This window comes from Dermacentor variabilis, chromosome 4 (genome assembly GCF_050947875.1).
Source record: "Dermacentor variabilis isolate Ectoservices chromosome 4, ASM5094787v1, whole genome shotgun sequence".
NCBI lineage: Eukaryota > Metazoa > Arthropoda > Arachnida > Ixodida > Ixodidae > Dermacentor > Dermacentor variabilis.
This window is the reverse complement of record NC_134571.1, coordinates 8,072,040-8,099,389: the sequence shown is the minus strand read 5'-3', so window position 1 is coordinate 8,099,389 and position 27,350 is coordinate 8,072,040. Positions and strand designations below refer to the sequence as shown.

General features: G+C 46.9%; 1 protein-coding gene across 3 annotated transcripts in view; it reads right to left on the bottom strand.

Annotated features, from left to right (window-relative positions):
• The window catches only part of DUBAI (Deubiquitinating apoptotic inhibitor), a 113,182-nt gene that overhangs the window by 75,355 nt on the left and 10,477 nt on the right, over positions 1–27,350 (bottom strand). For all 3 annotated transcript variants that reach the window (XM_075688057.1, XM_075688058.1, XM_075688059.1), the window contains exons 4-5: positions 20,178–20,303; positions 3,083–3,193 (exon numbers count right to left, since the gene is read on the bottom strand). In XM_075688057.1, the coding sequence (XP_075544172.1) occupies positions 3,083–3,193; positions 20,178–20,303 (237 nt within the window). The remainder of the gene's footprint in view (positions 1–3,082; positions 3,194–20,177; positions 20,304–27,350) is intronic.

Here is a 27,350-nt window from a genome sequence, read left to right as displayed (position 1 = left end):
GGGAATCAAGGAGAGCCACACAGTCCCATACAGACCAGCAGGGCAAACTGCAGAATGCCATAATGCAACAGTTAAACAATGCCTGGTGGGCTACTGCACTTCCCAAAGGGACTGGGACAAAAGGCTGCCCAAAGTGGCGTTTGCAATGCGCACGTCTCAAAGTGTAGTTACTGGCTTTACGCCTGCCTTCTTGTGCTATGGGCGGGAACTACGGAACCCGAGGAGCCATCACAATCAGGCAGCTGGCACCGAGGTGCCCCCTTCTGCGCCTGATGCCCTAGCTTCTAAACTTGATGTGTCCCTTCGAGATGCCTGGGCCTTTGCACAGGACCACCAAACTTTGGCAAAAGCCAGCTAGGCACAGTATTACAACAAAAAGTGCACTCCAGCTAGCTTCCAGATTGGAGACTTAGTTCTCCAACACACACATCCGCTAAGTAAGGCAGCCATTGGATTCACAGCCAAGTTTGCCCCTCGATGCACAGGGCAATTTAGAGTGACTGCATGCATTGGACGCAATACCTACAGGCTCAGAGGCCCTGCTAGAGGGAAACAGAATGGCCTCGCTAATGCAGACCAGCTGAGCCCTTATGGTGTGCCTTGGAAGCCCTGTTCACAGGATAAAAGGGGGGTGGAGGGAATCTGTGAGGGTGGTCCGACGCCAGGCGGCGTAGAGTCGTAGACACAGTACGGTAGGCAACGCTGTGGCGGGCGGGGGAGAACATGGAAGGCGTGTGTGCACAGTCAGCATGCGGGGAGCACGAGACAACGAACTGAGTGAGCAAAGTAATCGGTAGAGCAAGCCATGTGCGGTGCGGCGGGAAAGAACACAGACTGCGTGTGTGTGCGTGCACTGAGGATTTCTTGAAATAAAGAACGTACTTGACAAAGTGACGCTGCCGAAGTTGCCCAGTTGCCTTTTACCTGGTATTTTCGAAGTCAAGATTTCGAGATATCCGAGGTCCCATGCCCAAACCCTTTAAGAGGTGAAAAACCCATGGGTTGAAACCACAGCCGGTGAACAATTTCAATTTATCCGATATTTAGAGATATCAGAGTTTAAGTTTACAAGGGTTTACTGTATAGTTGTCCCACAGTGATACGGGACAGGGTACATCTTTCACTTGTCACTTGAATATTGCATGCATGTGGTTGCCTCTTTAGTGTGGCCTTCGCAAGCCAGCAAAACTGACACAGCACTATGCGATACAGAAACTACCAACCAAAACATGAGCACGAGCAACATGGGGTCGAGCAAGAAATAAACGTTTCGACCATCCGATGCATCGTTATCCAGGGTAGCATCAATGCATTACTTTTTTTACGAATTGAATATAAGTGGACAAGTAGCCTTTTCTTATGTCTTTCATTGCAATTATCATTTTAATAGCAGTAGTTGAGTACCAGTGACACAATTGTAATGAGGAGTTATGAAGGATGTCCGGATAAAGTCTTAAATCTCGTCCTAGATTTACCTAAATTTTTCGCTTACTAAAGCTCTGTTCTCAATAATATTGACACCCGAGATGTTATCGAGTACATGTAATAATCTATCCCTTTAGCTTGGCTATTTGGCTTTAGTGTCCCTTAAAGTTGTCCCACGACCATCACAAGAAATTGAGGGGGACAGTTTGAAATCGCCTCATTCATGTCCCTCCACCATCTTCACAATACAAATCACCACAGTGCAACCCTGTATCAACGTCCTCTGGCAGAGTCAAGGAGGCATCCAGATCAGCCAGCATAGGAAGGTTATCTGTCACAGTTTGTGACATATATGCAAGCACAACAGGGCCAGCAAATTGATTCTGCAAAACTAAATAAGTCAGACATCTTTTTCTGGGCATGCCATGTCAGCAAAATCAAGATGGTATCAAAATGCAACTGAGTTTGCACACATTGTAGTTGTTTCTTGGCACTTTGTTTTCATAAATTAAGCGAATATGCACGTAGTACAGCCTTTGCGCTCTGCAAAGGATGATAGCCCACATGTGGCAACACAGTACGGCCTGCTGGTGCCTGCTGTATGTATGTTGTAGCACTTTTACTGGGATATTTGAGCTCTCTGTACAATACACTGTATGTGGTAGCACATTCATTCTCACTTGTTTGTTTTGCTTTCCCCTACACCCACATTTGGCTTCCTTGTGCTAGGTGCAAGCAATGAGTGCTGTGAACCAAGGGCAGTGTGCAGGCAATTTACCACCTCCAAAAAACTGATAAATCTCCTGCAGTCTGTGGTAACAGAACAGAGACAGAGGCAAAGAGGGGACAAGTGCAAGCTGAAATTTTTTCTGTCCTTAAAGCGACAACCACATGCATGCGATATTCAAACAACACAACAGGCAGACTCTGTCATATTGCAGCGTGGAGCAACCACATAGATGTGACATTGTGAAAAAGAAAGTAGCAAAAAATTCACGTTGTCCGAATGGATACAATCATGCACCTGTAAAGAAACGTACAAGGCCAATGTTCTGGCCAAGGTGCATTAGATGTAGCTTTAACATGTTGTAATTGCCAGTGGAAATCAGTTTTATGCTGCAAGTGTGAAATGTTGTGGTGCCATCTGTAGAGCTAAACTCAAAACACTTTTGCGGCTCTCGGTGACATTACAGGCCTGACAGCGTAAAAAAAACAACTTACCTGAATAATAACAACAACACCAACACTTTGTCCTCAGCATGAGATGAGCCAAAGTGATGGCTGATTTTACTATTTATTTCCTGCTTTCATGGCAGAGAGGAAGAACAAGAGTGAATTCAGATCAAAGCAGGTGGACTTGTTAGTGCCTTGTTGTGCAATCACACTGTCGCTGGCAGAAGTCAACAACCGGACTCCCTTGCGACAAGCGAAATTTTCTGGATGGTCAAAAGCCAACAATTTGATGAGCGACAGCGAAGCATTGCCCTCCGGGACAGAAAAACCTTTTGCTAGTCGCCATTGCTCGAAAATCATGTGCATGTGATCGCACCTTAACTATGCAACTACTAACACATGTAATACCATACAGACAAAAATACCATCAACCCTACCAACACTGTCTGGCTGAATGGCTGTAAGCAGACCACCAAAAGCTTACCTCCACAACTGATGCCAAAGGAGGTGAGAATCTGTCCTCACTGCTGGTAAGGATGGCGGAGACCACATCAAGTGTCTTGTGCAGCGCAGCTTCAGACAAAGTCCACAGAGACTGCAGAGAGAAGATTGATGATGGTATTCGAACTCTGAAAGCTGGCAAGCCAAGGCTACATGCCTATCAATCACAAACTCTGCTATGACCCCTTAGTGTTGGAACTAGCACTATTTGAAATAAATAAATACACAAATTGGCTACTGGGCGCAAGGACATACTGTGGTGCCTCCTGCTACCAGCATCTGAATGACATGTAAAGTTGAATCACATGCCAGAGTGTTTGCTTCTGCGTGATCATGTGCATCATCTTGAGTCGAACTGCCACGGAATTTCTGATGATTATAGTAGCTTTACGCAACAGTGCTTGCGCTTTGTTTTGATGTTAAGGTTTTACACGTTGTATAAGAATATTCAGTGTTTCACTGTGGTAATTTGGGAAAGATTTTACTTTAGGTACTATCACAGAAATTGAAAGCATGGCAGCTTCTATAAATGCTCAATAGCAGTTAAATCCCAGTGGCAAATTTTAAAGTGTGCAGATACATGTACGAAATAACAAGTTCCATTTGCAAGTGTGAAGCAGTTGAATATGTGAAGCGGGATACAGACCCTTTTCGCAGAGCAGTTTGATCTCGAGGAATGAGATGGTGCTTGCAGCGGCGAGCTGCACGTTGCCTCAGTGAAAGCACACAAGTATGGAGCCATTACTGCTTCTGCCCTGCTACTGTGTGATCAGCTGTTGGAAATGAAACTGGCTGTTCGCTAATGTGTTGTGCTCCATTCATGCTGCAAAATGTGAAACTGTAGAGGGAAGGCGTGTGCAGTGGTTGGCTGCAAAAATAGTGTAGTGGGCCGAGGTGACAAAGGACAGATCTGGTGGGAACGAGGGGTAGAAGAAGAAGAAGAATAAAGAGATCGTGCTTTGGTTCTGTGCATGCTTGTCGTGGAATGTTACATTGGTGCAGTTTATGACAGGATAGAAGCCTCAATTATGTGGATAATGCTGAGTACAGCCAGAGACGTGCAACATCAGTCATATTTTTCAACGTGTGAAGTGGATGAAGATGTCAAGTATGATTTGCCTGAAAGCATCACGACTCCCAAGCTTCGCGAGTTCATCGCCCAAAAGGCTGGGAAGACGCTGCAGGAGATTGGTGTTCAAGCATCAGTGAAGATGAGAATGAAGCACTCCGAATTTCAAGAACACATCATGACGCCGCTGGTGCAGCTAACAGCAAGAACTGCACCGAGCAAGACCAATTCTTTTATGGACTCGTGCCTGCTAGAAATGCTTCGCCTGCAGCAGCACCATGCCAAGCGACAGCAGCAGCTCATGGAAAATCTTCTGACTGTTATTCAAGCCCAACAACGACAAAACAAGCAGATGGTAAAGCCCGACTTCTTTGATGGAGAGAGCTCAAGCCCAGCGACTTGGGTCCAGTTCTACGTACAAGCATGTAAGGAGAACTCCTGGGAGGAACCCTGCGATCGCATTAGGAACACGCGTCAGTCTCTCAGCGGACTTGCCAAGAAGTGGCATGACATCCATTTCGCTGGACATATGATGGATACATGGAAGCAGCGGAGAACGAGCTTTTTGGAAGCTTTTGATGAAAACCCGGTTGAAAGGTGGGACTGAGCTACTTTTTATAAATATAGCACAGGAAAGCCCCTAGAATATTTTTACGAGAAAAGGCGGCTTCTTCACATGGCAAACGCAGAACTACCGGAGTCCGCAGTAGTGTCACTGATTGTTCATGGCTTACCCAAGGAACTTCAGAGGCAGGTGCAAGTAAAGGCACCTAAAACTATCGAACTGTTGGGATGTTTCAGAAACATCTGCACCGATTTTATGCCACAAAATGTGCGTCGGAGACATCAAACTTTCGAAAGGGCTCCATGGAGGTCTCGCGATATCAAATATCTTCATGGCCAAAATCGAGTCATCAACTTAATGTCTACTAACAGCAATGACGCTGAACCAGTAGCCTCTCATTCAGAGGAAGCGCAACCAAAAAACTAATAAAAGAGGGTGTACAGTCCCACCTGACGACAAAAATTGAGACTGTTTTTCTAACCGCCCTTAGCCTTGTCTATATTAAACTCAATATCAATGGAGACGATGTTGATGCATTGGTTGATAGTGATGCATTTGTATCTGTAATAAATTAGGCTCCTCTTAAAACTGACGAAATAATTAGAGGAAGACCGGTGCAGGTACAGAGCTTTGATGAGCAAACAACATGGCTTTCGTCCAGGCTTATCATGCGAAACACAACTTTTTGAATTCACCACAGATCTCCACCTAAACTTAGATTCTTCATTTCAGACTGACGTAATTTACTTAGATTTTTCAAAGGCTTTCGACCGCGTCCCTCATCACCGACTAGTGTCCAAACTTTCATGCCTTCACCTCGACCCACTAATCCTATCATGGATCATTTGCTTCCTGACAGATCGCCTCCAGTTCACCTGTGTTAGCGGTCGCTGTTCAGATACTACCAAAGTAATATCCGGTGTACCACAGGGATCCGTCCTCGGCCCACTCCTTTTTCTGATATATATTAACGACCTCCCAACAGACATATCATCCACAATACGTCTATTCGCCGATGACTGTGTTATTTACCGTCGTGTCACTACTAACACTGACCAATCCATTCTGCAAAATGACCTAAATTCTACTGACAAGTGGTGCTCATGCTGGATGATGGAACCAAATGTCTCCAAATGCAAGTTAATGCATGTATCACGTAAATGCTCTACATCCAAATTTCTATACTCTTTGGGCTCTGTGAATTTATCCAAGGTCGACAGTTACCGCTACCTTGGCGTTATCATCACTAACAAACTAAATTGGTCGAACCACATCCAACAAATAACAGCCGATGCTTCAAGATCCCTTAACTATATTAAAAGATCCCTATCCTTGTCTCCTCCGTCGATTCGTAAACTAGCATATGAAATTTTCATCCGTACCAAATTAGAATACGCGTCTACAATTTGGAATCCACATCAAAAGTACTTGACTGACACTTTAGAAGCTACTCAAAATCGTGCCTCCCGCTTTATCTTATCGAATTATGACAACACTATCAGCGTTACTAACTTAAAGTTATCCATTGCTCTACCCCTTTTAGCATCAAGACGCATAATTTCACAACTCTGCCTATTCCATAAATTGTACTATAACTTTCCTGACCTTCATTCCTCACTTTTATTTCCACCCATTCGCTCATCACATCGTCTATTCAATTCTTTATGTATCCAACGCCTTCATGGTTCTACAAACGCTTTTAACAAATCCTTCCTTCCCTCTGCAATAGAACAATGGAACTCGCTCCCGGAATCCATTGTTGCAGAGCGAAACCCTTCGAAATTTCGAGAGTTACTAACCACCCATATTTGCAGCTAATTATGCAAAAACCTGTTCTTAATAGTGTCTTTTCAGTTGTTGCCTTTTTTTTGCTTTGTACATGACTATTCATTCTATGTTTGTATTATTGTTTTGCCTCCCCCTTATGTATTAAGGGAATAATAAATGATGATGATGATGATGATGATGATGATGATGATGATGATGATGATGATGATGATGACAAATATATTGTCGCAGCCTAGTAGAAGACGGGAAAGCCGGCGTAGAGGACGTATGGAAGCACTTCAGCAGAGCAGTCAACGCGACGTCGTTGTCGTCTCTGTTTTTCCACTCGCGCGCTACTTCAGCGTCGTTCTCATCGCCTGGCGCATACCCGCAGTGACCATATAGGATGTGGCATTTGCCCCCCCTTTGAAAAAAAAGGGCATCGTCCCGATGCACCAACGTCCGAAGGCTGTGCACAGACGGTGCAAAGTTGAGGTCATGAGGAAATGTATGGCTTCATACGAAGCACATGCACAACCTCGGGCAGATGCCGCCGGCGTTTGGAGCAGTTATGGCTGTCGGGGACAACTTCATAATTAACATCGCTGATGCGGCGCAGAACTGTGTACGGGCCGAAGTATCTTCGCAGGAGCTTTTCAGACAGCCCCCGCCGACGAATCGGAGTCCAGACCCACACCTGGGCACCGACGTTGTACGTGACGGGTCTGTGTCGAAGATTGTAGTGGCGGGCATCGTAGTCCTGTTGTGCTTTGATTCGCAAACGCGCAAGCTGCCTGGCTTCCTCTGCGCGTTGCGTAAACTCCTCGGCACCAGTCTCGTCGTCACCGCACTCGTGCGGCAGCATTGCGTCCAACATGGTTGTCACTTCGCGTCCGTAAACAAGGCTGAAAGGCGTCACGCGTGTTGTCTCTTGGCGAGCCGTGTTATATGCAAATGTAACATATGGTAAAATCTCGTCCCAGTTCTTGTGGTCGACGTCGATGTACATACTCATCATGTCTGCCAGAGTCTTATTCAGACGTTCTGTCAGCCCATTGGTTTGGGGATGGTAAGCCGTGGTCTTGCGGTGAGTGGTACCACTTAGTCGCAACACGGTATCCAGAAGCGCAGCCGTGAACGCAGATCCTCTGTCTGTGATGACCACTGCGGGAGCGCCATGCCTTAGGACGACGGCTTCGACAAAAAATCGCGCTGCTTCGGCTGCTGTTCCACGTTGGATAGCACCTGTTTCGGCGTATCGCGTAAGATAATCCGTGACGACGATTATCCATCTATTTCCGGCAATAGACAGTGGAAACGGACCTAAAAGGTCCATGCCAATTTGTTCGAACGGCGCTTGCGGTATCTGAACAGGATGCAGCAGTCCAGCTGGCTTGCCGGGTAGGGCTTTGCGGCGCTGGCAATCCAGGCATGTCTGTGTGTAACGTTTCACGATCGACGCAAGTCTCGGCCAATAGTACTTGAGCCTAATTCTTGCTAATGTCCGAGTGTAGCCCAAGTGACCAGCGGTCGGCTCGTTGTGACAGGCGTGTAGGACTTCGTCGCGAAGAGATGCGGGAATGACGAGTAGGTAGCTGCTGCCACTAGGTGAAAAGTTCTTTTTATACAGAACGTCGTGGCGCAAGCAGAATGAAGGCAGCCCTCTGGCGAATAACCTCGGCACGCTCCCTGTTCTTCCCTCTAAGTAATCAAAAAGAGGAACCAGTTCTGCGTCCTCGCGTTGGTGGCGTGAAACGGCGACAGTATCTAGCACGCCTAGAAAAGCCATGTCATCATCGTCGTGCACTGCAGTCTGAACAGGAGACCGAGAAAGGCAGTCGGCATCGGTGTGTCGTTTCCCTGATTTGTAGACAACCGTGAAGTCGAACTCTTGGAGACGAAGACTCCAGCGCGCTAGCCGACCAGCTGGATCTTTTAAATTAGTCAGCCAGCAAAGTGCATGATGATCACTGACAACGGTGAAACACCGACCATACAAATATGGCCGAAATTTCAGGACGGCCCACACCAGTGCGAGACATTCTTTTTCTGTCGTGGAGTAGTTTGCCTCCGTTCTTGATAGCGTCCTGCTGGCGTAAGCAATCACTCTTTCGGCGCCGTCCTGCCGCTGTACAAGCACTGCGCCGAGGCCGACATTACTAGCGTCGGTATGAAGAATCGTAGGAGCGTCGTCATCAAAGTGTGCGAGCACGGGAGGCGTCTGCAGGCGTTGCCGTAGGTCGTGAAATGCCCGTTGCTGGTCTTCACCCCATACGAAGGGGACATCTTCTCTGGTTAGATGCGTTAATGGCCATGCGATGCGCGAAAAGTCCGCAATAAAGCGTCGGTAGTAGGCGCAAAGGCCCAGAAAACGTCGCACGGCCTTTTTATCTGATGGCGTTGGGAAATTAGCAACGGCAGAGGTTTTATCAGGGTCAGGTCGGACACCTTCACGACTGACAACGTGACCGAGAAATTGAAGTTCTTCAAAGCCAAAATGGCACTTTTCAGGTTTCAAAGTTAGACCAGCTGAGCGTATGGCTTCAAAGACCGTCTTTAGTCTCCGTAAGTGTTCCTCGAACGTGGCGGAGAAGACAATCACGTCGTCGAGGTACACCAAACAGGTTTGCCATTTGAGGCCTGAGAGTACCGTGTCCATTAGTCGCTGAAACGTTGCTGGCGCAGAACACAAACCGAAGGGGAGCACCTGAAATTCATAAAGTCCGTCGGGCGTCACAAATGCGGTCTTCTCACGGTCTCGCTCATCAACTTCTATTTGCCAGTAGCCGCTTTTCAAGTCCATCGACGAAAAGTAACGTGCGTTCCGTAGCCTGTCCAGTGAATCGTCGATACGCGGCAGCGGATAAACGTCTTTCTTTGTGATCTGGTTCAGTTTTCGGTAGTCGACGCAGAAGCGCAGGCTACCGTCCTTCTTTTTCACCAACACGACAGGCGATGCCCAAGGACTGTTAGATGGCCGAATAACCCCGTCCTCAAGCATCGTCTTCACTTGCGTTTGTATCGCCTCGCGCTCTTTCGGTGCCACACGATAAGGATGCTGCCGAATTGGTCTGGCGTCGGCTTCGGTGACAATACGGTGCTTAGTGAGCGGCGTCTGGCTGACTCGTGACGTAGATGAAAAGCATTTCTTAAACTCATCGATGAGCTCAAGAAGGCTGTTACGTTCGACGGGTGACAAGGTGGGACTGATATCAACCACAGGGGCAGGCATGGCCACGGTGGCCGTCGCGTGCTCCACTGAGAGGCAGTCTTGTATTGAGGTCAATTCGTCGAAGTACGCAACAGCCGTGCCTCTAACAATGTGTCGACGTTCCCTGGCAAAATTCGTCAGTAGGAGTTCAGCACGTCCGTCGTGTACGTTAATTACGGCCCTGGCGATGGAAACGCCTTGACTCAGTACCAGGGCGTCGATGTGTTCAGCGACACCAGTCCCGGTGGTCAAGTTGTCGCAGATAACAGGTACGAGGGCACAGCTTCGCGGCGGAAGCGTGACGTCGTCGTCGGCGATACGTAAGCGGGGTCGCTGGTGCTCCGCGGAGTCGACGTCGTCTGAGCTCGTAGAAAATGTGACGACGAGGTCACGTACATTAATCACTGCACCGTACTCTCTCAAGAAATCCATGCCCAATATAAGTTCCTTGCAGCACTCAAAGAGAATGACGAGGGTGGCGACAAAGGTTTCACCGGCGATTACTATCCTGGCTGTGCATTTTCCGATCGGCGTCATCAACTGGCCGCCGGCAGTTCTGATGTTGGGCCCGGTCCACGGCGTCTTCACTTTTCTCAACCTGTCGGCCAGCTTTTGACTTATTATCGAAAAATGCGAACCAGTATCGACGAGAGCGGCCACTTGGTGTCCGTCAATGAAAACGACAAGATCGGCGCTGACGGCATCGGTTACAGGGGGTGCGGTTGGAGACGTCGGAGTTTTAGAGTCGTCGGTCGTCGGTGATGGGGGCTCTTGGAAAGCTAGACGGTTTGCAACCTCACCCCCGGAGGTCGCTGCTTCTAGTTTCCCCGGCGTGGGCTAGGGGACCTGCCCCTAGAGGCGTCAGAAAAATCGCGACGGGTCGGTGGGGTATAACGAGCCGGAGAAGGGGAACGTGATCGAGGCGTCGCGGAACCTTCTGGCCGAAAGTTTGTAGAATTGTCGTCGCAGGTACGTGCAGCATCAAACACAGGGTAATTGCAGTTGGGAAACCTTGGATACCCGGCTGCGCGGTAGCGGCACGCGCGATAAACATGTCCAGCTTCGCCGCAATGAAAGCACAGCGGCCGGCGGTCAGCGGTGCGCCACAAATCGGTCTTTCGAAGCGGGTAGCCCACAGGGGATTCGCCGTAAGACCGAGGCGCAGCAATCGGCTGGCGGCGATACGGCATAGCTGGCGGCGGCTGTGACTGGCGAAAATATGGCGTCGAGGGTGGCGATGCTGGCTGCGTCGTAGTGGTCGAAGGTGTCAGCAGCAGCGAAGACACGGGAGGTGGACGACAGACAGCTTCCGCGTAGGTTAGCCGTCGCGGCACCGCCTGCCGGTCGGAGGACGAAAAGGCCTGTCGAACTTCCTCCCGAACGATATCAGCGACAGAAGCCACCGCTGGTGCCATAGGAGAAATCCCGAGCTGCCGGATCTCCTCTCGCACAATCTCCCGGATGACTTCACGCAGAGACGTGCCGTAGCTCTCAGGTAGAACTGAAGCATTCACCGGTGAGTTCGCGCGATCATATTGGCGGTACCGTTGCTTTAGTGCCCGTTCTATAGCGGTAGCCTCCTTGGTGAATTCGACCACTGTCGTCGGTGGATTCCTCACGAGTCCGGCAAACAGTTCCTCCTTTACTCCGCGCAAGAGATAGCGTAACTTCTTTTCTTCGGCCATCTCAGGGTCTGCTCTGCGGAAAAGGCGAGTCATATCTTCTGCATACATGGCTACGCTCTCGTTTGGTTTTTGAATACGGGATTCTAGTAGGCGCTGCGCAGTGTCTCTTCTGTCGGTACTAGTGAACGTGTCTAGCAGCTGGGTGCGGAAGGCATCCCATGTGGTCAAACTTCGCTCCCGGTTCACAAACCACGTCCGCGCGCTGTCTTGAAGCGCGAAGTAGACATTAGACAGCTTTTGCTGGGAGCCCCAGTCATTATAACTGGCGACACGCTCAAATTGGTCAAGCCAATCTTGGACATCTTCAAAAGCGTCGCCATGGAAGCTTTCTGGTATCTTAGTATTCTGCAGCGTCACCTGCGATGGAGTTGCAGTAGCCATGGCGGAAGTAGGTAGACGCGTTCCAGCGGGGTCCTGCAAAGGGTTGAACTCGGGCGTCAGGCCTAGCAGGCGGCGACTGTACCGGTGAACAGGAGTTTCGACGAACGAAGGTGATTCCGTTTTCGAGGTATGGCTCCGCGAAGGGGTGCCGAGCATGAGGCAATCCTACCCAGCACCTCCACCAGTGTCGCAGCCTAGTAGAAGACGGGAAAGCCGGCGTAGAGGACGTATGGAAGCACTTCAGCAGAGCAGTCAACGCGACGTCGTTGTCGTCTCTGTTTTTCCACTCGCGCGCTACTTCAGCGTCGTTCTCATCGCCTGGCGCATACCCGCAGTGACCATATAGGATGTGGCAATATGATGGATGGTGAAAGCAAATGTCTCTTATCAAGGCCGAACGGCTCATATCGATGCCCTTGTCATGAAGGGATGACTATAAATTCTTACTTTCGAGGCCAGATATGAAGACACTGAAGTTAAACCTTTATTGGAATGATGAAGTAACTGGGGCGCAAAAGACGTGCGTGGCCTTGAACGTCGCGGACTGCTTTGTTAAGTGTGAAAAAGACATTCGTGAAAAATTCACTGCACTTATCTATCCACCGGCTACAACAAAATTTACTGTTCCCTTTAAGCTGAGAGATGTTACACCGGTCAGAAAAAATCCTTACAGTATGTCACGCGAAAAGAAACATTGGTTGAAAAATGAGATCCAGAATATGTTAGATGCTGGAATAATACGGCCATCGGTATACAGTGGAATCTCGATGATACGAATCTCACGGGGTCACGAAAAATACAGTGGAATCTCGATCATACGATCACGGTAATACGAATTTCTGGATGATACGAATCTCTCTGTGGTCCCAGCCGAGCCCCATTACTTTGCAACGTGCTAGAGAACGGTTGTTACGAATCAATTTTCGACCCGCGTCGGTTGATACGAAAATTACCGAAGATACTTTTGAAATTCTCAAGTGTGCTTGGCGAAAGCCAGACACTGCTGCCGTCTGCGCTCCGCTTCCCTGGCTTTGGTGTTCGGTGAAAATGGCCAGTCGCTGCTGCCGTCTGCACTCCAATTCACTCGCTTTGGTGTTCGGCGATATCGCCTGTCACTGCTGCCGCTTTCGTTCTGCTTCCCTATGAATGGTAGACATTTGCCTCACCTATTACTCTGGCTCTGAAAGAAAATGGATCACTGCAACTGTGTACTGATTATCAGATCTTGAATAGCGAAACTGACATTTTTCCTTTTCCAATGCCAAGGATCGACGAAGATAATTGAAGAAACCAGAGGTTGCAAAATATTCTCCCGTATAGACCTTTGCAAAGAATTTTCACAGATTCCGCTCGAAGAGGAATATAAAATGTATACAGCCTTTGTCACTCCATTTGATGTGTACGAATATAATCGTTTGCCTTTTGAATGGAAAAACAGTGCAGCATGGTTCCAAAAGATGATGAATAGTATTCACAAGCCATTTCTCGGATTATTCTGTAATGTGTATGTAGACAACATCATAGTCTACTCCAAGGATGAAACATCACATGCCGAACACGTGACATCTCTTTTGATGGCATTAAGTGACACCAAACTTAAAAGTGAATTTTAAGAAAAGTGAATTTTTTAAACACAAAATTACATTTCTCGGTCACATTTTGGACGGATTCACAGAGAGCAAGAAAGAGGAGTCCATGGAACATGTACGACAGATGAAGAAGCCAGACGCAGTCAGAGTTTTTCCTGGCCTTGCAGGACATTTTAGAAATTACATAAAGAATTTTGCAGCACGAGCTAAACTGTTGAACAATGTACCCCGTAAAAACGCAGATTTCATTTGGACTGAAGATTGTGAGAAGGCGTACAGAGATTTGGTATTACAGTCGAAATCCACGGTAACGAAATCCCAAGGGAACGAAATTCTCGCCGAAACGAAATATTTTCGGATCCCCGGCGAACAGCCATAGGAGTCGATGCATTTCCTATCTCGCGACAACGAAACTTTTTTCTATAGCAATCCCTCATCAACGAAATTTTCTGAAACGACAGTCCGCAATAATAATAATAGTAATATTTGGGGTTTTACGTGCCAAAACCACTTTCTGATTATGAGGCACACCATAGTGGAGGACTCCGGAAATTTTGACCACCTGGGGTTCTTTAACGTGCACCTAAATCTAAGCACACGGGTGTTTTCGAATTTCGTCCCCATCGAAATGCGGCCGCTGTGGCCGGGATTCGATCCCGCGACCTCATGCTCAGCAGCCCAACACCATAGCCACTGAGCAACCACGGCGGGTAACAGTCCGCAAATAATCTACTCATGTAACACTAGTTGTGTCCAGAAACTGCTCAAATGCATTCGTTGTGCGCTTAAATTGCATTAACTACTGCCACAGCACACTTGCGTGGCCGCCGCCATCATTGTTTACAATAAAAAAAAGCCTCGCACTACCTCTCGTGACAGACGACAGCGATGATGATGACAGTGGTCGTTCGCCCGTCACATCGGGTGACTGCACAGTGTCCGGGCCAAAAATGCAATTAGCATTTAAATGATACAAATAAAGAAAGACAAGAACCGTAGGCGATCTCGCAGTGAGCACATTTTATTTAATCCTGTGTGCCATTACAGCTTGTGCTAAATGCGGAGCGAAACGCCTGCGTGTGTGGCAGCCAAATCGACATCTACTACACGTGAAGGCTCCGATAACCCGGATGATGCTTTAGTATCCGTGGGCTTTGCGTACCGCCGCACATGGTCGTGTGCTCAGTGTCGTTGGTGCTAGAGTGCGTCAATTGTGTGTCTCTGTGCCAATCGCACCATTTGCTTTGACAGCCTGCTAAGATGCCGCCTCCAGCCAAAAAGAGGAAATTTATGACACTGCACGATAAGGGTGCAATTATTGCCCAAGCTGGAAAGGGCAGGAAGAAAATGGATATCACCGAAGAATTTGGAATTGCGTGCAGTTCGATATCGACGATTCTGAAAAACAAGGCCTCCATTCTCGGCGCGCTCGGAAATGGTGTGAGTGCGAAAAACAAAACGGTGAGCGCTGCGGCTTTTCCAGACGTTGACAAGGCAGTGTTTGCATGGTTTTGTGAACAGCGTGCCAACAAAGTGCCGCTCTCTGGCAGAGTTCTTCAGCAGAAAGCGCTGGACTTCACATGCATTCTCGGGCACGCTGATTTTAAGGCTAGCCCTGGCTGGTTGAGCCGTTTCAAAGCCCGCCACGACATAGTGGCCAAAGTCATTTCCGGGGAGGCAGCAGCCGTCGACCCTTTGACAACGTCGTCGTGGCTGCTGACCAACAAAGAAGTATTGGACCAGTACAAGCCCTCGGACATTTACAACGCAGATGAGATGGCCTTATTCTACGAGATGCTGCCATGGAAGACCCTGGACTTAAAAGGCCAGAAATGCCGCGGGGGGAAACACAGCAAGCGGTGTGTAACAATTTTGTTGTGCACCAACATGGAGGGCACAGATAAACGGCCACTGCTTGTAATCGGCAGAAGTAAGAAGCCCCGCTGCTTCAAGGGAAATCGTCGGCTGCCCGTACAGTACACCGCGAACCTGAAGGCATGGATGACCCGGGCCATATTTGGCAGCTGGCTCGAGGCCTTCTATACGGACATGCGGAAGGCAGGCAGATCGGTCTGCCTTTTTTTGGACAATTGCAGTGCCCGTCATGTCAATGATGTGGAACTGGGAAACGTGCGCTTGGTTTTTTTTCCACCGAACTGCACTTTCGTGCTGCAGCCGCTTGATCAAGGCATCATTCGTAGTGTCAAGTGCGCCTACAAGGAGAGGCTGATTCAGCGTCTGCTGCTGAACCTCCAGTTGAAGCGTCCCACCGTAGTGGACATGTTCATGACGCTTGAGATGATGGCCGCCACATGGGTTGCGACGTCGCCAGTCGTGATAGCTAATTGCTTTAATCATATCGGCTTCATTGCCACTCGGCAAGCATCATGCGCTGATCCAGTGGCATCGCAAGAAGATTCGCCTGAAGGTGCACTAGTTGACAGTGCTGACGGCGCGGTGCCGCCATTGCTGGCCCACGCATGGGATGAACTTTCTGCCGTGACAGATGGTGTTCCGGATGGCCTCAGTATCGATGAGTTCGTTCGTGTGGATGAAGGTGTTGTCGTCCATGAAGAGATGACTGATGAGGTCATCATAAGTAGCGTTTGCCAAGGTGCCGACGACGCCGACGAACACCAGACACCAAATCAAGAGAGGACTGCGAACCCGCGGGATGTGTTGAATGCCTTCGATGTAATTCGATCATTTTTCGGTGAGCATGATAACGACGTGGCAATGGACCACTTCTTGCAGTGCGAGTCAAGAGCAGTAAAATTGCTGCAAGGCAAGGCTCGGCAAAGTAGGCTGACTGACTTTTGGCAATAAAAATTTTTTTTTTTTGCAAGCCAATTTCCTTCCCTGTTTTTCCTGCCTCATTCTCGCGCTAACGAAATTCCCGCAAAAGCGAAATGTTTTGCTTTCCCCGGCGACTTCGTTATTGCGGGTTTCGACTGTAGCCATATCATCAGACCTGGTCTTCACAATACCGGACTTCACTGTTCCGTCTGAACTTACAACGGATGCATCGAATTACGGAGCAGGTGGTGTACTGTACTAACGAAGAAGCACAAGTGGCAGCGAAAGAGGAAGACAAGTGGTTGAATATTACTCTTATACTTTCACAAAATCGGCACAAAACTACAACACAACTGAAAAGGAGGCATTGGCTGTTGTGCTAGCGATTAGGTACTTTTGATCGTACCTAGAAGTCACGAAATTCAAACTGTTCACTGACCATCAGGCGCTTACTCATTTACTGAATGGTAGTCAACCTAAAGGACGGATTGCTCGCTGGATCAGTGAAATTCAACAGTTTGATTTTGAGGTGGCCCACAGGGGCGGACAAGATTTGTCAGATGCTGATGCACTTTCTCGACTTCCCATTGTTAGCAACTGTGGGAGCGAGGAAAGCGTGAACTCACTTAAAATGTGGGAAGGCACAGAACAGCTGATGTATTTCGACAGAAAGTTTCACGTACCGGATACGCTGAAAACAAAAGTTCTCGACCTCTATCATGACAGTCCAGAGTGAGGAGGGCATGACGGCTTCTGGTGAACATACTACAAAATGAGAAGATTTACATGGCCCTGTATGGAGAAATATATTAGCAATTACATTAGCTCTAGTCAACAATGTCAACGGAACAAAGAAAAATATAAGCAGAAGACAGACATCATGATTTTTCCACCTCATTCAAATGTGCCATTTGAAACCATACATGTTGATTTCACTGAACTGAAGAAAAAAAAGCAAAGGAGTGAAGAAAATGCAGTCCTTTTTAGTGTGCATTCATGAATGCCCAAGTATGCTAGCTGCCAAGCGAGGAAAAGAAAATGCTGCTGCTGTCATATCTCTCTTAAATAGAGACGTGTTTAAAGGATTGAAATGTGTAGTATCCGACAATGGCCCTGCATTCAAGAGTCAGGCATTTGCAAGGTGGACAAAAGACAGAAACATTACCCTGAAGTTCACAGCACCATACCATCCATTAGCCAATGGACTAGCAGAGCGAGTTATCAGAGATATAAAACAATATATAAATATGTACCCAGGATTCCCAGGAGGGTGGAAGTATTGTCTACAAGCAGCTGTGTCGCACCACAATAGATCTCATACGAGCACTCTGGGATGCAGTCCTCAATACGCCGGAGCCTGCCTATTTGCCTGTGAACAATATACTTGGCATAACAGAGAAGCTTAACTCGAAGTAAACAAAGAAAAGTTCAGAACAGCAAAGGAAGCACAGGGAAGCGATGAAGAGAGCATTTGACAAACATCATAACACAAATATTCATGCAATTGCATTCAGCGATATGGTACTGATGCGGAAAGGATATGGCGGCCCAGCGCAAAACTTGTGGGTCCGTTTAAAGTGGTAAAATTGGGCACAAAAGAAGGAGTACTCAAGACCATCGGCTACACGACAGAAAATGGTGTGATAGAAATAGCAGCCATTGCCAATGTCATTCCTTATTTACAGCGGAAGGATGAACAAAGCCCGGCAGAGTGTAGTGGGCCGAGATGACAAAGGACAGATCTGGTGGGAACGAGGGCGTAGAAGAAGAAGAAGAAGAAGAAGGAGATCGTGCTTTGGTTCTGTGCACACTTGTCGTGGAATCTTACAAATAGTGACTGTCATATCATTAAGCAAAGGAGGAGTTAAACACTGAAGGCAATTTACACTGCACATTTATAAAAACTGCAGTCCTTGCCAGTTCAGCCGAAAGCTTCAGATCCAGGCGCAGTTCATCTTCTTCATCGGGGTGCCGCGCTCATCGTCCAAAAGCAACAATGCAAGATGCATGTAGCATTATCCCCAGCAGTAGAAACACCGTCCCAGTGCGTCTAAATATCGGTGTCAACAGGGGAGTAATAAGGCTTGAGGCATGCAACATGCACGCCAGTGGAATGCGGGGCAGATGAAGCGCTGGCATTGACTGGGGCAATTTCATATGTAACTGAAGTCACAGCATGCAACACTCGGTATGGGCCTGTGTACCGCGACAGGAGTTTTTCTGACAGCCTAATGTGACTGGTCGGGGACCACAGCAGTACCAGAGATCCAGGCGAAAAGTGGACATCTCTGTGTTGTCGATCGTACAAACGCCATTGGTTTTCTTGTGAGGTCATGAGGCGAGCGTGGGCAATTTCGCATGCTTGCCCTGCCCGGGTGATGGCATCAAGTGCATATTCGCTGGCCTCTTTTGCGGCGGATGGAAGGAATGTATCCAGTGGCAATGTTAGTTCTCAGCCAAACAGCAGAATAAATGGGGAATAACCGGCAGTGTTATGGCATAAAGAATTCTATGCAAATGGTACATAGAGTGCAGCAAGGCCACAGTCAGTATGGTCGGACGAGACATACTTTGCAAGCATACCTGTCAGGGTTCAATTCAGACGCTCTGTGAGACATTAGTTTGCAGATGGTAAGACGTAGTCAGCTTGTGCTTGGTTGAGCAGGACTGCAGGAGGTTGGCGATGACTTTCAAAACGAATGTCCGGCCATGGTCAGTGAGCAGTTGGCATGGAGCTCTGGCCATGTGGCAAAGTTATGTTGCGTAAAAGAAAATCGACATCTGTGGCACAGCTTGTTGGAAGCGCTCTGGTGATTGACATTAGGGGCCCCGTCACTGCAGTTTTGGGGCCCATAATGCGGACACTAGCAAAGTTGAACAGGACGTTCGCATTCCTGTTCACGTACGTGAACTGCCCGGAGATGCTGACTTCAGCGACTACGTGAATGTCGACAGATGCGCCGCAGTCTGTGGTGCTTTGACAGATCATGAAATCATCGCCTAAGTCGTCAGCGAAGACGAAGAACCTGCTGTGGGGGATGATGACGCAAATGAGGAAAATGTTCGTGAAACATCGGTACGACCTTCGTTATCGCAGGTTATGGAGGAACTGAATCATGCCCAGCTTTTCTTCAGTCTCAAAGAAGGGGAAGAACATGCTTTCCGGCTCATTTGAGCTATGGAAGATGAAGCGACAGCAATCGCTTTATGAGAGAAAAAGTAGAAAGCGATCACTGATATTTTGGCAAATAAAAGTAGTACCCAGAGGTGCTCCCACTTCTTCTTTTGTCATCAAATTCGGCCTTTTCTTAATAACTTTTGTTAGTTCGAATTTCAGCTAATTTGAACTCGTTAAGTGTCCCCATATGATTTGAATTAACAAGCTTTTACTGTATATCGAAACTGATAAGTGACATGCTGAGAAAACTGTACGACCGTATTCATTCAGCATGGCTTTCCTTCCTGACTGCCCCATGGAATGAGCGCCTGTTCAAATCATCTTTCGCTGGTGCGTGTGTGCACAAACATAAGACATATAAAACATTCGTAATGCATTGTATGGCACAAAAACAGTTTTTATTTTCTTGTGGCCTAGTTACAATTATGCCACCAAACACACCCATATTCGCTGAAACGGACTGCTTAGGTTTGGATTGCAGAACTAAGCACTAGCCAACATGTCTATGGCTGTGTGGTCGCCACTAAACACGCACATCCTGCTAAATTTCGGAACTTCATTCTAAATAAGTGGTTTGGCGCCAGACAGCACAATTCGCGCAGCACTTTCATCCCTGCTGTAGTACAATGCTTTATCTCATGAACAAGCAAAAGCCATTGTTCCTAGAGGGATGAAATTAATGGCATGACAACACCTGAACAAGGCAGGGATGTAATCAGACAAGCTACATATTTGCTGTAAGGGGTGTCAAGTTCTAAAGCTGTCGGTAACTACAGTGTACCACCACCAGTTCAAGACCCTTTACACAAGGTCTCCTGATTCAGTGAAAATTGTTACCTTGATGAAGAGTGCCACACTGTTGATGTCTTTGATGTAGGGCTTGAGGTCCTGTGCTTGAGTTGGACACGGTGCAGCCACCACACAGTATGTGAGAACCGAGCACAGTTTTCCCAGCTGATCCTTCTGCAAGGAAGAGGATGTTTGAGCATTGCAATGAAACACAAGCAGTGCCCAGTTCATGCAATGCAAGCTGCTGCACCTGTGTGCACCAAAAAAGTTGGAAATTTAAAGCAAACTCCCACGTGCCCTTATTCTCAGGACAACCAGTCTCGCTGCCACCAAAGACAATGTCACAGCTCTCGCCTATTGAGTCACATGTCCTGACACCGGCAAAGGGCATACAGGAAGAATGGAAAGAGGAAAATGGGGATCACGACAAAATTGAGATGTGGGCTATCCACTGTGATAAGTGGAGTAATTTAACTTGTGGATGCTGTTCAAGGCAGTGGAAGAAATCATCTGCTGTGGATATGACAGAACACTTTCTTGTACTATTGCAACATTTAATTTGCTTCTATTTCTGTTATTACCATAGCTACAATTATTTAAAAATTGTTGCACGATAACACTCTTGGGATGACACTTTACGTCTTTCAATGTCTAAAAAATTTTTTTAGGTCTGTTAAGGGGACCGATAACTCTTTCCTTCATGCCTGAAATGTGCTCGTTTTCAGTGTTTTAATGTTTTAAATCGATCAGTGTTTATTTCAAGAACAGAAACAAATACATTAAAAATTCAGCAGACACACTTAAGACTGATTACTTGTGGAAATACGAAAGCATTATGATCACTTAGGTGAAATGTTTTCGATTGATGTTTTCGACATGCACTAAGGTTCTTTCTGCTGAATAGGTGTGTGTGTTTGCATGTACATTGGCCACAGGCTGAAAACATTTGGGCCATTTTGCTGCAGAACGATGAATTTTATTTTATGCCTAATGGTAGGTCTGTCGTGACTATGGCATCTTCTCTTTATTTTATTATTTATTGATACTGCCAGCCCATGACGGGCTATTACAGGAGTGGATGTAACATACATAAACAGAGAAGTGCATTAGTGCGATTGAACAATGCACTAAAAAGAAGAAAAAAGAAAATGGAGTAGCACTGCTGATTAGAAACACAATAACAATATAATTACAGAGCACATTTTGACTTATTATATCACAATACTACTACAGAACATCAGGGTGCATCAGGGTACATAAGGCAATGTATTGCTTCCAAGAATGCATTAACTGATTTTATTTGGACAATTGAGTCAGGCAAAGAGTTCCACTGCTGAATTGCCCTGGGAAAAAAACTATACCTGAAGCAGTCATTGTGCACTGTGGAAGGAGGTACATACATACTGTGTCTGTGCCATGATGTTTCCTGTGTCTTGATTTGGATGTACTTGTCGTATCTTATTTTGACATGGTTATGAATTACTAAGAACAGGAATTTAAGCCTTTTGTACTCCATGCGTTTTTGAAGAGGTGGAAGCTTTGCAAGTTTACATAATTCAGTCGAAGAGCGAAAACGGCGGTTGCGGTGATGCGCGACTCTCGCACCGCAAGACAAGGCGCTCTCTCTTGGGTTCGCGACAGCAAGGAGTGCGGACGTGCCGTGCCGCGCGTGCGCCGACCCATGCTTCTGCGAGACCGTCTCGCGTGGCCTGCCTTCGAATGCGCCACCGTTCGCGTGACCATACGCGCGAACGACCAGGCGTTGGGATTCAGCATGGGGCGAACATATTCGCTCGCTATCCGGTCGCGGTGAGTCGGACTTCTAGATTTGTCGCACGCCCATCGGCATGTTTTGTGGATAGCAACTCGGCTAGCAGGCATTGATCTATGAAAGGTGCAATAAATGCCCTTGTGATTGTTTGCACTACTGTGTTCTCGTTCCTTTGTCCCAAGAGCACGAAGGAGAACCCCACACGGTATTTATTAAATATAAACCTAGAAGTAAGGCGCTGGACCTTCTCTAGTTTTAGACAGCTACTTTGGATGTAGCTGTCTGTTCCTTTGCTTCGTCTTCTGAGGCATGCTTTCGTGGGTAACCAACTTTCACAGCTGCAGCTGAGGTAGACGCTTCGGAGTGCATCACAGTAGACACAGCACGAATGAAATCCGGAGAGCAAGTGATGCACTGGAGACAGCAACATGACGTGTGCAATGACGCACACACTAGACACACCTCATTTTATACACTCGTGATTTGGCATCGAGAGTACATCACAGTAGACACAGTACCAATGAAATCAAAAGAGCAAGTGACACATGGAAGGCAGTGACGCACGCACTAGGCACAATTTTAGTCAACCATAGCCATAGAGCCACCGTGGTGTTGGGGAAGCGTGCTCGTCTCGCACCCCAGAGGCCAGGGTTCGATTCCAACCCAGACCAAAATTTACCAAATTTTCTGTTCGAAGGCATTTATTGACTTTGTTTATAAAACCTGCTTGACACATTTTATGTCAATCTGAGCATTTTCTGTCGTGTTCTTACTCCCGGCGCCATCCGTCATTTTTGATACCATCTTTTGGCCACGTTGTCAACAACTCCGGATTTTTGCGTAATAGGGCATATAATGCTTTTGCATTAATAACTTTACAGATGGAGGTCTCGGTGCACAAAGCTGCATGGGAACCTCCTGTCAGGAAGGTATATAAGGAATAAATGTGGAGTACAACAGCAGTATGTTAAAAAACGCAGACAGTCAAAACATTGGAAGAAACACACAGTTCAAACATCAGTCCTTCACAATATAAAGCAACAATCACGATAAAAATTCAAGGCACTAGTTAATGATGAGAAAGGGCAGCAAGTGCTTTCTGAATATCACTGATGAGGAAGAATGCTTAATGTGTGATGGGAGGCGATTCCACAATAATAAGGCTGTAAAATAAGTACTAGTATGCCTTCCATAGTTGGAGTGTGTTGAAGGCAAAACAAATTCCCATCAGAGGCAAATCTGGTTAAGGTTAGTATTAACAAGATGATTAACCAATAAAATATTGGATGAAACTAGCTGTTTAATGCAATTGAACAAGACAATTATGAGATTAAACTGGACTAGTTCTTGTACAGAGAGTATCGTAAAACTTTGAAGGAGATGCAAAACATTAGAACGGTATGCACTGAATGTTAGTACTGTATTCTAATAGCTTGGTTCTGTATGCATGGTAGTGGCATCAGGTGAGTTGGATAGATGTTTCCCATGATGAGACGCAGTAATTAAGATGGCTATAAATGAAGGCAAATTATAATTTAAGCAAGGTGGACGTGATAAAATGACGTGCTTTCATCAATACTCTTTTGCCATACATCAACTTTCGTTGAATGTACGCAATGTGGTTTCTGTATGTGAGGTTAGAATCCAGTATTACTCCAAGAAATGAGCACCCATCAACAGTGTGAGTAAAGTAATTGCTGAGGGTAATTACTGGATTAAATTTAAAAATCTTGTGACTGGAGTGGAATATCATGAATGTTGATTTAGAAGGATTAATTGGAAGGCAATTATGGCGACACCAGTTTAATACATTGTTGAGGTCAGAGTTAAGTTTGCCTGTTAGAACAGACAGTGAACGATCATTAGCTAGTACTGTGGCATCATCTGCATATAAATATGGCTCTGTGTAATAAAGACAATTAGGAAGATTTGACATGAATTAAAAATGAAACAGGTCCAAGAATGGATCTGTGAGGTGCACCCTTGTGTATAGGCAGTGCCTCCTTTATTTTTTTCTGTGTCTGCCGTATGAGCGCCCCGGCATCCTCTATGCCCTCTCCTGTTACTCAATTTTGTCCCGAGATGCCGCTTGGTGGCTCCACTGTATTACCCGCTTGCAGATGACGTTTTCACCCACCCGCGAGCCGGTGGTTTGTGGACATTTCGCGCCGCGCTTGTGTCGTCTGCAAGAAAGAACTACAAACTTTATTGAGTGTTTTCGCAATGACAATAAAAGAAGTGATCTCTGCACGCAATAACAGGTAACGTCGAAATAAATTGTTATTATGAGTCTTGCTGGGGCCACAATACCCACCTCCGCCAACTTGCAGCCGACACTTTTAACGCGTAGGTTTCTGGCAGCGGTAGACGAAGGTCCGTCTGTTTGCTGCAACGGTGTTGTTCCCGTGATGTTTTACACATCACTGCTGTTACACATCATTTACGCTGCTGTTGTGTACCGTTTTGTACGTCGAGCCAGCGAAAGAAAGACCCTGGAGTGTCCTTTCACGACATAAAAGTGGACAAAGAGCTACGGGAATGGTGGCTGCAAGTTATCGCAAGAAAAAACTGAGAGCCGAGTTCGAATTCAAATTATTCATCCGTATGCAGCCTTCATTCTTTGGAAAGTGACTTTCACCGGACACGAAGAGGCGTATGCTCAAGCAAGGTGCAGTGCATAGTGTTTTTCCTCACTATCCATCCTGCATGAATACGGAGCAGCCTAAAGTGAGAAGTTCTAGTGTTACACAGAAAAGAAAGCGTGATTCCCCTATGGCCACACCGGCTAGCCTGCCTGCATCTGCTGAGGAAGTGTATTCGTGCGCTTCATCGTCGCCAGACACGCTCGAAGTTTGTTTGAACATGCCCTCTCAAGCGTCCAAGCCCAGATGGCCCAGTGATCAGGTCACATCAGAAAGTGTATCTACAGTCTGCAGTGATGGCGTGCCTGATACCGCTCCTCTGGCATTAACAAGCGGGAAATGCATGAACTTCATTTTTCAAACCGATGCGCAGTTAGTAGATGGGGCAGGCGCCCGTGCCTTGAGATCAGTTGGCACTCAAGCTGGATGGAGAAGCTCCGCATCAGCCTTCCTAGAACGAAAGAAGTGGTGCGAAATAGAAAGGACCTGGAAGGCACGAAATCAGAGGCTGCAGGCAACCGTCGACACTTACAAAAAGGAGCTACAATGCCTCAAGGAAGAGTGCAATGTCAACCACTTTCTTCAAGTCGCCATAGACTCAAATCAGGGCAGTACGAAAGCCAGATTAATTATGGATCAGGTGCTGAACTACAAGGCAAAAAGACCAATGTGGTCCGAAACCACTATACGGCAGTGCATAATATCGCGCAACCTTTCCACGAAGTCATATGAATACCTGAGGACAGAGCTCCTCGCACTCCGATGCATAACGACACTTCAGAAGTACCTAGGAAGTACTGCAGGCGAAGTAGGTTTCAGTGATCTCGTGAAAGAAAGGCTGACCACCGAGATGAAATGCCTCGGGACGGAAAAAGCCAGAATTTGCAGGCTTGTCATGGATGAAATGTGGATCAAGCAGAGGTTTGAGTACAACAAGCAAAGAGATGTTTTCCTGGGAGATGTTGACATGGGACCTCTGAACAGCGTTTTGTGGACATCTGAAAGGAATGAACTGGCGAACTCGCTCTTGTGCTTTTTGCTTTGTGGCTTGCATGCGAGGTTCAGGATCCCAGCAGGATACTTCTTCACGAGGGCCTGCACTGGTGAGCTACTTGCGGAAACCACAAAGCACGTCATCAGAAAGACCGAAGAACTGGGATTTTAAATCGTTCGGGTTGTGATTGATAACCATAAAATAAACGTCGCTGCAATGGAAGTACCATCACATGGGGCAACTGCAAACCCGAGTATCTCATCCCGCCAATCCAAGCCGAAGTTTGTTCCTGGCATTTTATCAGAGCCACATAATAAAAACATCCGATTACAGTTTTTGGCAAATAATTAGGAAAAAATGGCGAAATTTCTTCAACATATATAAAAGACCTCTACAAGATGCAACAGGGCTCTATTCTAAAGCCAGACCGTTTTCTCATGAGAAAACACCCCTTTCCATCAAATATAGAAAAATTGGGGGGGAAGCCTGCCGTCCAGTTGTTTTCACCTGCCATGACAGCGGCTTGGTCCTTCATGAAGGATCATGCAGGGCACACTCGCAATGCAAAGTTTGCCAGCGTCAGACCAACTGTGGAGTTCATTAAATAACATATGTAAATGGTTTGTCCTTATGTATATCAGCAATTGCTAACATCATATTCACCAAAACCACCCAGACTCCAAGCAGTTTTCTGAACCAGAGGACTCGAGACTTCATTGGCTGGAGCTTGTTTTCTTATAATATGCTGAAGACTTGAAATTGGCAAGCGAACCGCAGAACTTCCTGACGAAAGAAACATACTATGGCCTGGTATTCACAACTGCGTCTAACGTTCAGTGCATTGGGTTTTTATTGGAAAGAGGATTCAAGTTTGTACAGACACGTAAATTTTTGAGCGACCCCACAGAATCGCTCTTTGGGACCCTTTGGTGCAGTGCTGGGTGCAATGACATGCTGGACGTCAGAAGCACTGTTTCTGGACTTGAGAAGATGCTGAAGACGAGAATAGTCACTGCTTCGCACACCAGTAACGTACAAACTTGAAGTTCATTCTTTTCCTCATGCAACATTATTAAGAGCAGCGAGACAGACAACACGTCAACAAAAAATGCGCCCACAGCAGTGAAACTAGTGCAGCAGACACTGCGTGAACCGTGCTTCTCATCAAAACCTTTTCTTTCAATGTCAGACATTGCAGCAATTTCCATTGTTGCGGGATACATATTCCATGTTGTGAGTGAGAATATTGAGTGCGAGCGCTGCGTGCCGCTGGTCACAAAAGCACAAGGGAACAGTTCTACTGCGACGGATGGTTTGATCGCGCACCAGGACAGAGGAGGTCTGTGCTGCCCCACTACAGAACCAGTGCGAGTTCTGCATGCCCTGAAGAGGTTTGTGGACAAGATGCTTTCAGACCACGCATCCCTGCACAAGCCCTTGGAAACGTGTTTAATGCACAGTGTTGAAATTGTTGTTGCCTTGCCAGTGCTGTTTTGTGACCATTGTGGCAAAAGCCAAAGGCCGAGACTAATAGAACTTGTAAGGAATTCATGAAGCTGCTTTTCACAAACTATGCTGTTGACTTCACTGACAAGAAAGCAGTAGCCAGGCTTTACGAAAACAAGCCACTGTCTCGCAAGTACTTAAAGCTTTGATGGCTAAACGACAATGCACTTGTCGCTTGTGTACACTGTTGTGCTTGGCGACCGTTCAGAGAAGGGGATGCCACCTCTGCGACATGCAGTTGTCACACTTCACGCTATGATTCTTTACACCTGTCAGCAGCCCAAATTAGCCTGTCCAAGTCGGAGCGA